Genomic DNA, 14,911 nt, shown 5'->3' on the forward strand with positions numbered 1-14,911 from the left:
TCAACAGAAATTTCCTCTTCAAGAAATCCATTTATGAATGTTGACTTGACATCCATTTGATGTACCTTTCTATTTCGAGGTATGTCAACAAGCTCCCGAGTTTTGTTCTTCGCAATCATATACACCTCTTCCTCCATTGTCTTTTCCGCCTTTGGGTTATTGATAACTTCTTTGTGATCAACAAGTTCTTTGTGATCCACAGGTTCACATATTGCAACGTTACATCTATGATATATGTCAGAGAGTAATCAATTGCCTTTAATTGGTGGATCATCTTCCATTTCAGATTTTTGCATCTTGAGAAGTCCTTGACCAGTCAGCTCCTCCTGAAATAGATCTAATGAAAAACTTTTGCCTCTCATTTGTACCTTGAACAAATCTTGTCCTGTAACATCCTTGATCAAACAGTGGTTATCTTCAAACAACACCTTGAAGCCTTTTTGTAGCAACTGACCAACACTCAATAAGTTTTGGTCTATGTTAGGTACATATTGTTGGGTTTAATAGTGCCAAAGTTCAAGAGGGGGGGTGAATTGACCTTTTAAAACTTTCTCGCAGAAACAGTGTTTAACACAGTTTTACAGAAAATAAATCGATTTATGTGAAAATGAACAGATTTATTTCAGCACTATTTTTGTTTGAAAAGCTTTTAATTCAGCAAGGTTAATCACAAGATTATGTAGTGAGAATTTCCAGCAGCACACACACAAATATCAGATTTGAAAAAACAGTGAAACACAAAACAGCAAGCTTCAATTTCAAGCAAGTGATTAAGGTTCAATTGATAGCATGCTAATTAATTGAGTGACCTTTGCAAACAAGCTGTTCCAGTGGCTTTTAACAGACTATGAGTGTTCTTCTTGATGTCAAGCAATTTTCCAGAAATTAAGAACAATGAATCATAGAACAGCAAGTTTCAACTTTAAGCAATTTGTTTAAGATTCAATTAATAGCATTTGCAGTTTCTTGAACAGCCTTTCACAGTCAATCTGTTTCAATGGTTTTTAGCAGATTACATATGTTCTTATCAGATTCAAACACCTTTTTCAGAAATCAAGAATAGTATGCGCAGTGCCCAGAAAGAACAGATTTATTTTCAATTGAACAGATTTATTTCTTTGCTGTTTTATCAATTATGCAGAAACGAAATTGCAGAGAGAGAGAGAGAATGAACACAAGCAATTATACTGGTTCACTCAACCTGAGCTACATTCAGTCTTCACCAACAACAGGTGGAAATCACTAACACACAGTACAACCAAGTACAATTCCCACTGTTCTTGAAACCTACAAGAACTTAGGTACTCTTGCTGAAAAAACCTATTTCAGCATACACACACCCACTCTTCAAGAACACCTATCAAGAAGAGTGTTCAACCAAACTATTACAGGAAAGAGATGTGAAACGACTACACCTGATTGAGGATACACAGATCTGCCTTAAACCAGTAGGCAAGATTGCTAGAACAGTAGCTGCACCTCACACCAAGCTTTTGGAACCAAACCAAGAACAAGCACTTTGTGATTTTTGAAATCTTTGAAGAACAAATGCTAATCCTTTGTAAACACTTAACTCTCTGCTGTCAAAACTTGTTTTTGCAAATGTATGAATTGTTTGAATTGTTATTTAACTCAGAAAACAAGTTTGCATTTTATAGAAAGCCAGCTTATAACAGAATTTTGAAAAACAGTTAAAGCTGTTATAAAATGAACTGATTTATTTTCAAAAGCAGTTAGAGAATTTGTTAAGTGAGGAGACTTAGTCAACCATTCTGGTGCTGAGATAAAACTGAAAAACGTTTAAGCTTGACATGGCACCAGAGGCAAAAAGAATCTATTCATTTACAGATGAACAGATTTATTTTTCAAAACGAAAACAGAGAAAGTTTAACAATTTAAAACTCAGTCGTTTTGAAAAGAAGAAGACTTAGTCAAAATACCTGATGCACAAAATCTAATTTTTACAAGACTGAGCCAAGGCATCAGTGAGAAAAAATGAATCTGTTTATTTAGAAAAGAACAGATTTATTTTTATGCAGTAAACGTGTTTTTTGTAAAACATGTGAAAAACAGTTTAAGAAAACTTATGCTTGTTCTTATCACATGGCCAGTGGTTATGAGGTGAGTTACTCAGCAAAAAGCCCACTCTTAGACAACCTCTAAGCACTAACTAAGACATACTTAAAGCAAGGCAAAAATACATGAAAAGTACATACAAGTCTTCATCAAACTCTACATATAAGTCTTCATCAAACACAGTCTTGAAGAGGGCAGCAACCATCTTCAACACATATAACACATCAATAATAGTTTTAGTACCTGAATGTGTTGTTACAACAATGGTTCCTATTCCTTTTACTGAAATGTGACCCCCATGGCCTATCTTGACCTTTGTGATTTTTGAAGGCTTCAACTCCTTGAAAAGTTTTTTGTCATAAGTCATGTGATTTGTGCATCCACTATCAATTAGCCAAGATGCACTTGAAATATTGTTGGAGAAACCAGTTGCAACAAAAAGTACATCCTCCTCCTCATTTGCAAATTGAGCATTTACATCTTGTTGCTCACTTTGGTTTACCTCTTGTTGCTCACTTTGGTTTCTACAAATGACTGCTTCATGCCCAAGTTGATTGCACTTGTTGCACTTAGCATCAGGTCTTCTCCAACACTTAAATGGTGGATGGCCTAATTTGTTGCAATGCTTACAAGGAGGGTAATTTCTCCTTTTGTTGTTATTGTGTGCAACAACTTCTCCATTTTCTTGCTGGTTCTGCTTGATCTTGCTACCTTTGTTTCTCCAGCCACCTTCATGTTTGGTTGTTAAGGCTCCTTCTATTGCTCCATCTTGTCTCATGGCTCTTCTTTATTCCTGTGCTTGTAAAGCATTTAAGAGCTCTGCAAGAGAAATTTTTTATAGGTCCTTTGTGTTCTCTAGGGTTGTTATGGTGGCTTCAAACCTCTCTAGAACCGTTACAAGTAGTTTTTCCACAATTCTTGAATCTTTTAACACAGATCCAAGCAACCTCACTTTGTTGGCAATGCTTAGAAGTCTGTCAGAGTACTCTTTTACGATTTTGACTCTCCATTCTTTGCAGTTCAAACTCCCTGATTAGATTCAGCACTTGCATTCCACAAATCCTCTCATCACTTTCATATTCTGCCTTGAGGTAATCCCAAATTTCTTTTGCTGACTTCAAGGACATTATCCTTGTGAATACCATAGGAGATACAGCTGCAAATAGACATGCTTTTGCCTTTGATCTTTTCATCTTCTTTTCCTTCTGTGATTTTATTTGTGCCACAGTAGGGTTTTCTGGAAGGGACTGAATTTCCTCTTCTACAGCTTCCCATAAATCCAATGCTTGTAGATAGGTCTCCATACGAACAACCCACATTTGATAATTGTCTCCATCAAAAACAGGTGGTACCATTGTTGAAAAATTGAAACCTCCTTCCATTGATGCACTCTACTAACCTCATAGATCCCTCAAGAAGATAGCTCTGATACCAATTGTTGGTTTTTTGAATAAATCAGAAGAAGATATTTTATTATCTTTGCTGACAATTACATTTATAGTATTTGCAGTAACAAACTCTTTAACTAATTTTATGAGCAGTTACCTAGAAATATTAAATCAACAATTAAAACAGAATAATAAAATATCACTTGCACTTATGTGCATTTATTTGCAGTTAAAAAACATAATTTCTAACAAGCTCTTTATTTAAGAGATATTATAATGTGAATTTGTCTTTTGCTAATGAATCTCTTGGGCAGACGAAAGTAATATACAATTCACTACAACATAGAATAAATATTTATATGTTTTTGTGTAGTACGATGTTAACTTAAATCTATGTTCTTTTTGACTAATCATGTTCATGCTTTCATCATATAGAAGTTAGGACTCCACAATGTCACATCATCCGTCAAACAAAACACTTGCATATTACATTATCTATTATTGAGTTTAATTTATCGTCTTTCATACAAAGCATGATCAAGTTTTATACTTGACTAGTTTTAGAACTTAATTAAATCATAGGTGTTAGACTTTTGTTATAATAGTTTCTTTCAAAGACTCCCCCAAGTTTTTTGTAAAGACCCCTATAATTCTGCCAGACGAGCTTCTAATCCAGCTGTGACCCATTGTGCCAAATCTTTTATTATTGTTGTGTTATGAATTACATCCGCCACTAAAATGTTCCAAAATCGTACTGGTTGATACTAAGTAATCTGATATGTTGTGAAATTTAAATTATTGTTTTTCAAACAAGCTTGATCATATTTTATACTTGTTTTTTTTAGCAGTTAATTAAAATTATAGGATGTTTGAACTTTTTTTCTAAAGTTTCTTTCATTCCCAAAGTCTTTTATAAAGATCCTACTAAATCCCCCCATATGAGCTTCTAATCTAGTTGTAACCCATTCTTCCAAATTTTTATCATTATTACATTGCGAGTGACGTTCGTCATTGGAATTGCAAAATTGTACTAACTGATACTAATTGATGTGATAATCGTAGTTGTGGAATCTATTGCACTCAAAAGAACTAAAAATAGAAAGAAAGGATAAAAAAATAAAAAAATTCTGAGAAATATATTAAATATTGATCAAGAATTACAAAATTAAATTAGAACTATAAAAAAACAAAATGTCCGATAACTATTTACTATTTATATATAACTTTTATTAAGAGAATTATCCTCACAAATAACTCCAATCATACCGTATGTGTAAACTTATTTCATATCAAATATTTCTCAAACTAGATATAAAAGTTTTCAATATGATTTAGTTTAAACTTAATATAAAATCTAACCTATACTACTATTTTACTATTAGATTTGCATCGATTTTTTTAGTTTTTGTTATTATAAAATTGTAAAACATTTTCTTTTAAAAACTTGTTAAATACTTTATAATAAAAGTTGTTAAATATTTTATAATAAAAATTAGTGAAAATAGAGGAGGATAGGAAAGTAATTGTAGGAAAAAATCATATTTGATGGTGGTTAATTAACACTAAATTTGAACTTTATTTAATAAATTTTGTGTTACTTTTTTTATAAGTTTTGAACCACCTATAATCCAAATCCAAGTGAATGGGAGCGTCAAAATTTGGTTCCAAGAAGTAAAAGTCAAAGCATAGCGTTACTGTTAAGCAGCACCTACCTAACCCCCAATCGCGAATAAGAGAAAGTCGTTTTCTTTTCATCTTCCCGTTTGCTCCGTCCGTACCTGAGAGAGAAGCATAGAATGGCTGTGACTCCCAAAATTGCTCCTTCCATGCTCTCTTCCGACTTCGCCAATTTGGCTTCCGAGGCTCACCGCATGCTCGACTTTGGCGCCGATTGGCTTCACATGGACATCATGGTATTCTTCTTATTTTCGTACAATTTTGTTCTATTATATACCCTAGTTCGATCATATCACTATACGGTGTAGAATATCTAACATCCTTCGGGAAATGTCGAACTTCAAGTTTACAGAACTCAAAATGTGTTCATGATCCCGTAATTATGCCCAAGAAAAATGCTGGGAAAGGATCTCTAGACATTTGTTTTCTTCTATTGCATGCAATCTTTATCTTTTGCAATTATGTCTTATTTTGTTATTTGTTAACCAAGTTTGAAAGAATGTGTCATTGTTACTGAGTTCTGAATCTAGTCGTTTATCTGATTGCGAATATTTTATTTTGTCAGCTGCCATGGCTCCTGATGTTTTTCATTTTTGGTTTATTTGCAGGATGGGTAAGGAAATTACTCTCTTGCTTTGCTTATGCTGCTGACTTTGCCCCTCACTACTCAGATTGTCATTGCCTCAAATTAAATGGGATTTTAAGTTGCATTTCAGTTCATTCCCTTTTGTTGTTTTGTCCAGTTAATTTATCCGTGTGGAAAGATAAAGGGGTAGTACTTGTTAGTTCTTTTACCTGATAACATTTCAAGTTTTGTGGCCTGTTAATAATCTGTGGGACTTCCTGTCACATTTTTGTGTTAATTTTCTTCTATATTTATAACAATGAATTTGAGTAAGGTGTTAGTTTATTAGTTTGTTTGTAGCTCTTTGAATAGTATATACCATATACACTTTAATTTATTCAGTTAAGAGTTCTCTAAGGTAACAACAGTCTTAAGGTGTGTCTGTAAAACCATTCAACCTCCGTTGAACATGGATCTATCAAATTTTCCCAGGCATGTTAGTTTCTCTGAATGTGAGGAAGGGAGACTGAAATGGGAACACAATCACACATTTACTATAGCACCAGCGATAAGAATTTTTGTTGAATGGTGAATGATCTCATTGTATGTGTAGAGGTATAATTAATTTAAAATATTGCATTTTAAAATGTGCTTGTCAATAAGACTGACCTATAAGCTACAGTGGATACCAATACTCTTTCATGTTCCATAATAACTAACTGGATCAAAGCAACCTCGTGCCGTTAGTATAGGTTCTGCTGCTGTATTCATCTGTGATCATCAGTGCTGCATTTTCTTCTATAAATTTCCCCAATATCAACTACCTGTATAGCATTGTAGTCTGCTATTATTTCCTTTAGTTACCCCAGTTTTTATCTTCACCTATTCTGTTGGCTATATAGTATTTTTTATGCATCCAGCTAAGTACTTTGATCTATGCTACATACCTCTGTTGCATATTTGTTTGTAACTCAGTTTTTGTTTTTGCCCAATAATCATATAAAACATGTTGCAGATGCTGAGAATCTTCAATTTTCAAGGCCTTTTTCTGAGGATGGATTTCGTATTGAATCATAATTTTCTTCCTGTTGTCCAATTTTTTGTTTTTCAAACAAATAAATTCTTTTGTACTCTATTATTGACATTAGGCAGAACGGCTAATTGCTTTCATTACGAAAGTGACATGTTATGGGACAATATGGGTATTTAACTATGGTTATATTGAGTTGGATGATCATCTAATTGAATGAAATTTAGGCAAACTCTGTAGAGCTTGGCAATAAACAACTATCTTTCAAGGTTCTGCTTGCAAGGGTGTGTGAAGTGAATTTTGTTCAACTTGACTTGGTCTTATGGATGATCTAGAGTCCCCTCATGTGTGCTTAATTTTGTTTATTATTGAACTTTACTATCTTTATGTGTGAGCGATTGGTCATGAAATTACTGAACATATTTCCTTTCTTTTCCCCATTTTCTTCTATTTCGTTCAGGCATTTTGTCCCCAATTTAACTATTGGCGCTCCAGTTATTGAAAGTTTGAGAAAGCACACAAAGTAACAGTCTTCCTTTTTCACTGATCTAGACAATTTTATTTTATTTTTTGCTTCTTTACATGATATAGGGTGCATTTTAGTCACTAACCATTAATCCTGCAGGGCATATTTGGATTGCCACCTTATGGTTACAAATCCTCTTGATTATGTTGAACCCTTCGCAAAAGCTGGTGCTTCTGGTTTTACATTTCATGTAGAGGCATCGAAAAGTTTGTCCTTATACTTCCTTTGGTTTGTCTTCCTCATATGCAGTTTTGTTCCGCCTACCTTTATATAATATTTTGTTGTCTACCTTCTTAAAAGTGGTTCTTGTGGATAGATGACTGGAAAGAACTTATCCAAAGAATTAAGTCACATGGCATGAGGCCCGGGGTATCGTTAAAGCCTGGGACCCCCATTGAAGAGGTCTTTCCTCTGGTAAATATTTTTCTCCTTCGGTTCTCACACGGTCATACCTGTATAGCTGGATTTTGTTATCATCTTTTATCTTCTGTGAATATTGTGTCTGTGTGCATAAAATAGAGATTAGATAATATCTCTGACCTGAAGTTCTTAGTCTCTAGAGGGGGTGTTTTCTTCTTGTGTAATCTTTGTTCTTTTCACAGGTGGAAGCTGAAAATCCTGTGGAAATGGTCCTTGTGATGACTGTAGAACCTGGATTTGGAGGACAAAAGTTTATGCCAGAGATGATGGATAAAGTATCACCACTCTTTCTTATGCTATGCTCATATGGCTGACAACTCTTGTCAATTATACTAGTTTTATTTATTTTTTCATTAATTCTTTTTCTTTCATTTGAATTGTCAAACCAGGTACGTATGCTTAGGAAGAAGTATCCATCGCTTGACATTGAGGTATCTCAGCCTATTTTTTTGACTGACTTCTTTCGTTCTAAGTTAGATTCATATTTTCGTAATGGTTTTATACATATTAGATAATTGAGATTTTTTGCTTGCTTGATTCTTGAACATGTTAAATCTTTTGAATTTTAATTTTTTATATTCTTGTCACTTATTAGGACAAACAAACATGATCTTTTATTTATTTCTTGTTGCTGCAACAGTACCAATGAACCCACAAAAGAATTAATATGGAATAGGAATCTCTGTAAGTATTATTACTCAAGATGGATATGAATTACAATGAGGAAGGCGACCTCATATTAGCAGTACAGAGATAGGAAAAACTATTATGAGAATATAATGGTCCCCAGAGATAAATCAGAACTCAGTCATGCATATCTGCTTTCTCTCCTCTAACCGAATTCTATATCAGGAGTAGAGTGATCCCTTTTGCACATTTTCAACTGCGAACAGTTAAAATCATAGTGCATATTTGCTACAGGGGGCAATAATAATCTAAAAGCAACTTGTCCTATTCTCTCTGCAAGTGAAAAGGGCCCAAAATACCTTAAAACTAATTTTTGGTTCTTCCTAAGAGCCAGTGAATGTTGCCGATAAGGTTGCAAGTTCACCAGCACAGTATTCCCTACTTGCATATCAAAGTATTTCCTCCTTTCATCAGCATATGTTTTCATATGGTCTTGGGCTTTGTTCAAGTTCCTCTATAACTTACCAAGGACAACATCCTTTTGTAATGAGCTGGTCTAGAACCAGAATAGGATCTTTTGAATCAGGGACATATTTCACCGACTGAGGATCTCTTCCATACACCAACACCTCGAAAGGTGTCAAACCACCGCAATGATGATAGGCAATATTATACCAATATTCAGCCCAAGGTAGCAACATAGCCCAATCCCTAGATGAGTCATAAGTAAAGCATCAGAGATACATTTCCAAGCATTTATCAATGTTTTAGACTGCCCATCTGATTGTGGATGGCATAATTGTAGTCATATTCAACTTTGTGCCACTCAACTTGAACAATTGCTGCCAAAATTCGCTAGTAGAAACCTTATAACTGTTTGATACAATTGTCTTAGGAAACCCATAGACCTTGATATTGTTTGTTTTTGCTACTTGTTTACTGGAATACTCAGATTTCAGTGTAGAGAAATGAACATATTTTGATAACCTATCAATAACAACCATGATCACTCTGTAGTCATTGGATGGTGGAAGTCCTGTGATGAAATCCATGGCTAAATCTTCCCATATTTGCTTGGGAATTTGGGGGAGGTTGTAGTAGTCCCGAAGGCAGTGTTGTGTTCGTCCTGGCTTGCCGGCAAACTAGACAAGTCTGAATATAGTGCTTGATGTCCTCATGTTTGCGCCAGTAAAATTGAGCATTTATTCAAAACAGGGTCCTAGTGAACCTGTCATGTCCACCTATCAATGAACTGTGACACTCATTCAAAATCTTTTTAATGAGAATGTGATCCGAGGGAACAACCAATTGATCTTTCCAGTTCAACAATTGATCATGGACTGAATAATTGGGATGAGGGGGTCTGTTTTCCCATCACAAGGCCATAATAGATTTTATTTTAGGGTCTACAACAATGGCCTCTTTTAAAACTGATACAAACTGAAATCTAGTTTGGCACCAGGCCATGAAAAAGGATCTAGACAAGGAATTGACAGCTATATTTCTCTCCCTGGTTTGCATCCAATTGTGAAGTCATAGCCTAACAGCTTCTGTAGCCATTTCTGCTGCTCAGGTGCTTGAACTGCCTAATCTGTCAAACTTTTGAGGCTTTTGTGATTTGTTCTAATCACAAACTATGGCCAAGAATAAACTTGGCAATAACTTCAATGATAGCATAAAGTTCTCCAGTATAGGCGAACTGTTTTTGCATGCTAGAATTTCATTTCTCAGAAAAGAATGCTCTTCGATGATGGTTTTGACTCAACATTGCACCAACACCCAATCTAGAGGCATTTGTTTCCTAAATAAATGGCCTAGAGAAGTTGGGGAGAGTAAGAATAGAGCAGAGTGATGGAAGATTTTAGTTCTGCAAAAGTTGTCGTTGTGCCACTATCCCACATAAAACTATCCTTAAGCAAATTAGTAAGTGCAGCATCCAAAACTGCATAGCCTTTGATAAATCATCTGCAGTAACTCGTGAGACCAAGAAAACCTCAGTTGTTGAATATTTATTGAGATAGGCGCCAATTGCCTGAACCTTATCTTTATCCTTTGCCATTCCTCTGCCAGAAACATTGTCCCAAATAATTTAGTTCTTGGAGGCAAAAGGAGCATTTAGACAACTTGGAAAAAAGCTGGTGTTTGTTTAAGAGTTGCAAGACTAACTAAAGGCTGAAGGAGAGAAGTCCATGAAGGGCTTTTACACCAAAATGTCATAAAAAAACACCAAGAAAAAATTTCTTAGCAATCTCCTATAGATATCATTCATCATAAATTGAAATGTATTGGTAAACCCAAAAGGCATGACCAACCATTCATAATGGCCTTGGTGGGTCCGATAACAATTTTGTGTTGTCTTGCCCTCTCACCAATATTTGATGATTTTTTGATCGAAGATCCAACTTGGAAAAATACTAAGCTCCAATCAATTCATTAAGTATTGGGAAACTATCCTTAATTGTGATAGCATTCAAGGCCCTATAATTAGTGCAAAATCTCCCAAGTGTTTAACACAATGATTCCTTCTTGCAACATGTCTTGGATCATGGCTTCTATTTGTTGATTTTTGCTATGTAGATACCTATAAGGTCTTACCTTAACACGACCCATACTTGACATAAGAGGAATAGTATGATTTTAAGATCTACTGGGAGGTAATCCACACAGCGTGGAAAATACCTCTCTGTATGTGTGTAGCAAGATTGCTAATTCAGACTCCATATCGATAGGAAAGTGTAGCCTATGAACCTGAGTAACATCAGGTAGAGTATACTGCAAAGTAAATAACTCAGCAACAGCATGAATGTGATGCATCCTTTGGAGATTATTGAAATGTGCTTGACTAGGGAGTTTAGGTTTCTCACCATGTAAGGTAATGAATTGATTACCCAAACAGACTTCAGAGATACATTGCTTTAATCTGAGATCTGGAGTCCGATTGTTGCTAACCTAGCAACACCTAACACCAAGTCTGCCCCAGCTACTGGCAGAAGGTATATAGGGAGCTTCAAGGAATGCCCTTGAATTTTCACTTCCAAATCTTCCACAAACCCTCAGCTACCAATGAGTTGTCATTCCCAACCAAAACTTGAAAACTAGGAATAGGTTCTATTGGCAATATGAAGCAGTGGACTAGTCTTGGCTGCATGAAATTATGTGAACTATTACTGTTGAGTAAAACCAACATACCATTGATAGAGCCCTGGAATTTCATTGTGTCGAGACTAGAGGACCATTCCAAAGTATTAAAATAAAGGAAAAGGAAAAATAGGATAAATCCCTTTGTGTATATTGAACACATAGGGTTATGTTTATATAGAGAAAAAACATACAAAAAATATGGGTTAAGCCCTTTACATTGATAGAAATATGTAACAATATCTAATAATATTTAATAATATCTAATAGTATCTAACACAAAGCATTGTAAGAGTGATGCTCCTATTGAATGTCAATTTCCAAAGTAGGATCATGTCAGGGGGATGTGGTTGTAGCTCTCCGCTTGCACCATCTTCTAAGTGCAGAAGCAAATACTGTTTATTTGTGTATCTATGACTAGGAGAGAATTTTTCATGACAAGTGTAATTTGTTTAACATTTGAAGATTTTGGACTAATTACAGTGGGGGCTTGGAAGAAGGGGTGGTAGATTAGTGGACTTAATGGTTTGAGAAACCGGTAGGTTGATGGTATTGAGGCTTGTGTTTTGGGAAAATAGCTGGAGGAATAATGTGTTTCTGGGCACATACTTCTCTTCATATAGTTTGGCCTATGACACAGATCGAATCATAGTAGTTGGGGCCTGGGAAATTATATCTGCCTAATATCCAGTTTGAGAACACAAACAAACAGTCCAATAATGCTTCGGAGGTAATCCTATTTGCTAGAGTTGTGAATTGGACATAATATTCATGAACTGACCCGACTTAAGTCAACTTAAACAAGTGAGATTGAGGACACTCATATGGAGAGTTTCCAAATTCCAGCTCAAGTACTCAAGTAAAAGCAATCCGAGAATGAAATGGATCAGTGGTAGTCATCATCTGATACCAAGGAACTCAATCCTTGTCGTAGTGAATCACAACAATTGTTAAGCATTGATCAACATATGTGTAATAGCAATTGAAAAATCATTCAACCTTAAAAATCCACTGGTGAACATCAGCATTGTCGAAACGCAGACAATCAAGCTTAACATTGCAAAACCGAAATGGATGTGAAGAGCATTGAAGATTGCAAATCTGAAATCTGCTTTAGCAGAATATCAACAACAGATTCAACCGTTTCAAAATGCGTAGAATATTCCTTCTCATGAGCATCCAAAACTTTCAAGATATGTTTCACATCTGGATATAATTCCTTCAACAGTGTCTTTTTTGCCATGGAAAAAGTTCAAGGAAAGCACCAAATGTAACAGTACCAATGAACCTGCAAAAGAATGTATATGGAACAGGGATCTCTGAAAGTATTATTACGTAAGATGGATATGAATTAAAATGAGGAATGCTACCTCACGGTAGCAGTACAGACATAGAAAATACTAGATGAGAATAGAATTAGAAGATCACAATTCAGTCATGCGCATCCCCTCGCTGTCCTCTAACCGAATTCTATATACTAGTGTCTAAACCTTTCAAAATGCTTCAGCCTAGAATTAGTTACTTTGGGCCTTGCACTTTCCTTTCCTCGTTTAGATCAGTATCCACGTGTCCCTCTGCTGTTGAGTTGTCTAAGGTCTCTTTTTCCTCTCTTGTATCTTCTACACTTGTCATAGTTGCCTTTGCATTTTCAACTTATTTTATATATTGGTTTCTTACCAAAACTATCCATTTAACATTATTTCTAAGGCTGTGTTTGTTTCGTGGTAATAATCCATTCAAAAGAATAATTTTTCCAAGGATATTATTATGCCTAGGAATAATATCCCCATCAACATGTTTGGTTGACATTTAGTAATTTCAGAAAAAGTATAATTTAATTGAAAATAAAAAAAAGTGGAATGCGGAATAACTGACTGGGGAGAGGTAGTTACAAGAAAGTAACTTCCATTCCCCTCCTAATGTAAAATTGCCCACCTTTCACCATGAGAATAAGAGGCAAAGTAAACATGAAGATTTTGTATTCATTGGAATCAATAATTCTTGGAAGAGTATTTCCAAAACATGTACGAAACAAGAAAAATGTGATATTCCTCAGCTCACTTTCCCCGGAATTTTTATTATATCTTGAAAAAACGTCCCTTTAGTGCTATTGTTACTTCCATGGAGATTAGAGATGACTAGGATCTCACTTGGAAGAGCTCATTTACATTTTATTTGGACTTATGATATACACATGTCTAAGTATCTCGGAAAGCATATACAATTAACTTGTCAGGATATGTTCACAAGTTATTTTAGCTTCCTCTTCGATTATAAATAAAATAAAACTTTAACAAAGCTCTTTATACTAGTCTCAATAAAAAATTTGTAGTAGAAAATTAAAAGTAAAATGAATTATTATTTTTTATAACTTAAAATTAGTTTATATACCAATTAAAACCAAATTTTTGAAGCTCAATGAGAGTATTCTCTAAATTAATTTACGTCTAAGTTAAGAGATACATGATCATTTATTTTTGTCCTTGTATAAGGGTTTCTCAAAAGTTTATCCAGAAAAAAGTGTTATTAAACAAGTCCTTAAATGATCTGTTTATCCAAACGAACTTTAAATTCTTGTTGTGTTAGCATGCTCATGAACACTAGTAATAATATTAATATTAGTTTTTCAACTATTGAATTATGGTAAATTTCGATTGCAGGTTGATGGTGGTTTGGGGCCTTCAACTATAGAGGTGGCTGCATCGGCAGGGGCAAATTGCATTGTTGCTGGAAGTTCAGTGTTTGGTGCCCCTGACCCAGCTCAAGTAATATCCTTGCTGAGGAATTCTGTCGAGAAAGCCCAACAACAAACCTTGATACAGTAAAAAAAAGTTGCTTTAAGTTGTTGTACACTTCATAACTTACCAATCAATATGCTGAATGTCAACATTTTCCTATGTGGAATAAAAGATCAAATGACTTGATAATGTTTCTTCACATTTCTATATCATGTGTGGATTTCATAAATATATAGACAAAACAGGGAATGACAAATGCTACTGTCACATGTAGAATTATGTTTAAAATTAAAGTTTTGACCACCTGATTGTATTTTTACATTATGTATAGATAAGATAGCGCCACCCATGGTTGTAACTAAGCATTTACACTTGCACACACTTATTTCAAAACACTTATTTCAATAATTTCTTATTAATATGATACTTACTGATAGTGTGAAATCTGTGTTTTAAGTATCTGATACTCTATTTTCTTGAATGAAATTCATTTATTAGACTCATTGAGGGGGTAAAGGGGAGGACTCTTGCCTTAGTTATTACATATACGTTAATATACGTTTAATGAACTAACATTCCATCAAAGTGCTTGTTCTTGTTTGAGATTGCTACACCAATTAGATTTGTTTTTTCAGTGCACAATGGCACGTGCACTGTAGCACAAACATATCTTGATTAGATGGATGCTGATCACACTTCACTACAGTTCCCAATTTGTCCATCTAC

At 34.8% G+C, this 14,911-nt stretch overlaps 2 protein-coding genes across 3 annotated transcripts; one reads left to right on the forward strand and one right to left on the reverse strand.

Moving 5' to 3' along the window:
• Positions 1-248: 248 nt before the first annotated feature.
• Positions 249-2,854, reverse strand: LOC150029562 (uncharacterized). The gene is made up of 2 exons (XM_090295923.1): positions 2,282-2,854; positions 249-479 (listed from the first exon to the last, which is right to left on the reverse strand). Exons 1-2 carry the CDS (start codon positions 2,852-2,854, stop codon positions 249-251), a joined length of 804 nt encoding a protein of 267 aa, XP_090152049.1.
• A 2,266-nt stretch (positions 2,855-5,120) lies between these two features.
• Positions 5,121-14,488, forward strand: LOC137813708 (Aldolase-type TIM barrel family protein). Of its 2 annotated transcripts, XM_068616096.2 has the most exons (8): positions 5,121-5,377; positions 5,750-5,754; positions 7,197-7,259; positions 7,362-7,468; positions 7,579-7,676; positions 7,865-7,957; positions 8,072-8,113; positions 14,108-14,488. In XM_068616096.2, the coding sequence occupies exons 1-8, from the start codon at positions 5,261-5,263 to the stop codon at positions 14,270-14,272; spliced, it is 690 nt and encodes a 229-aa protein (XP_068472197.1). In that variant the 5' UTR covers positions 5,121-5,260; the 3' UTR covers positions 14,273-14,488. The 2 variants fall into 2 exon arrangements, with proteins under 2 accessions (XP_068472197.1, XP_090157102.1); XM_090300976.1 differs by lacking the exons at positions 5,121-5,377; positions 5,750-5,754 and having other exon boundaries at positions 7,362-7,490.
• The last annotated feature ends 423 nt before the right edge of the window (positions 14,489-14,911 follow it).

The sequence above is a fragment of the Phaseolus vulgaris genome, chromosome 1, assembly GCF_051622355.1.
Source record: "Phaseolus vulgaris cultivar YP4 chromosome 1, ASM5162235v1, whole genome shotgun sequence".
In the NCBI taxonomy this organism is placed as follows: domain Eukaryota; kingdom Viridiplantae; phylum Streptophyta; class Magnoliopsida; order Fabales; family Fabaceae; genus Phaseolus; species Phaseolus vulgaris.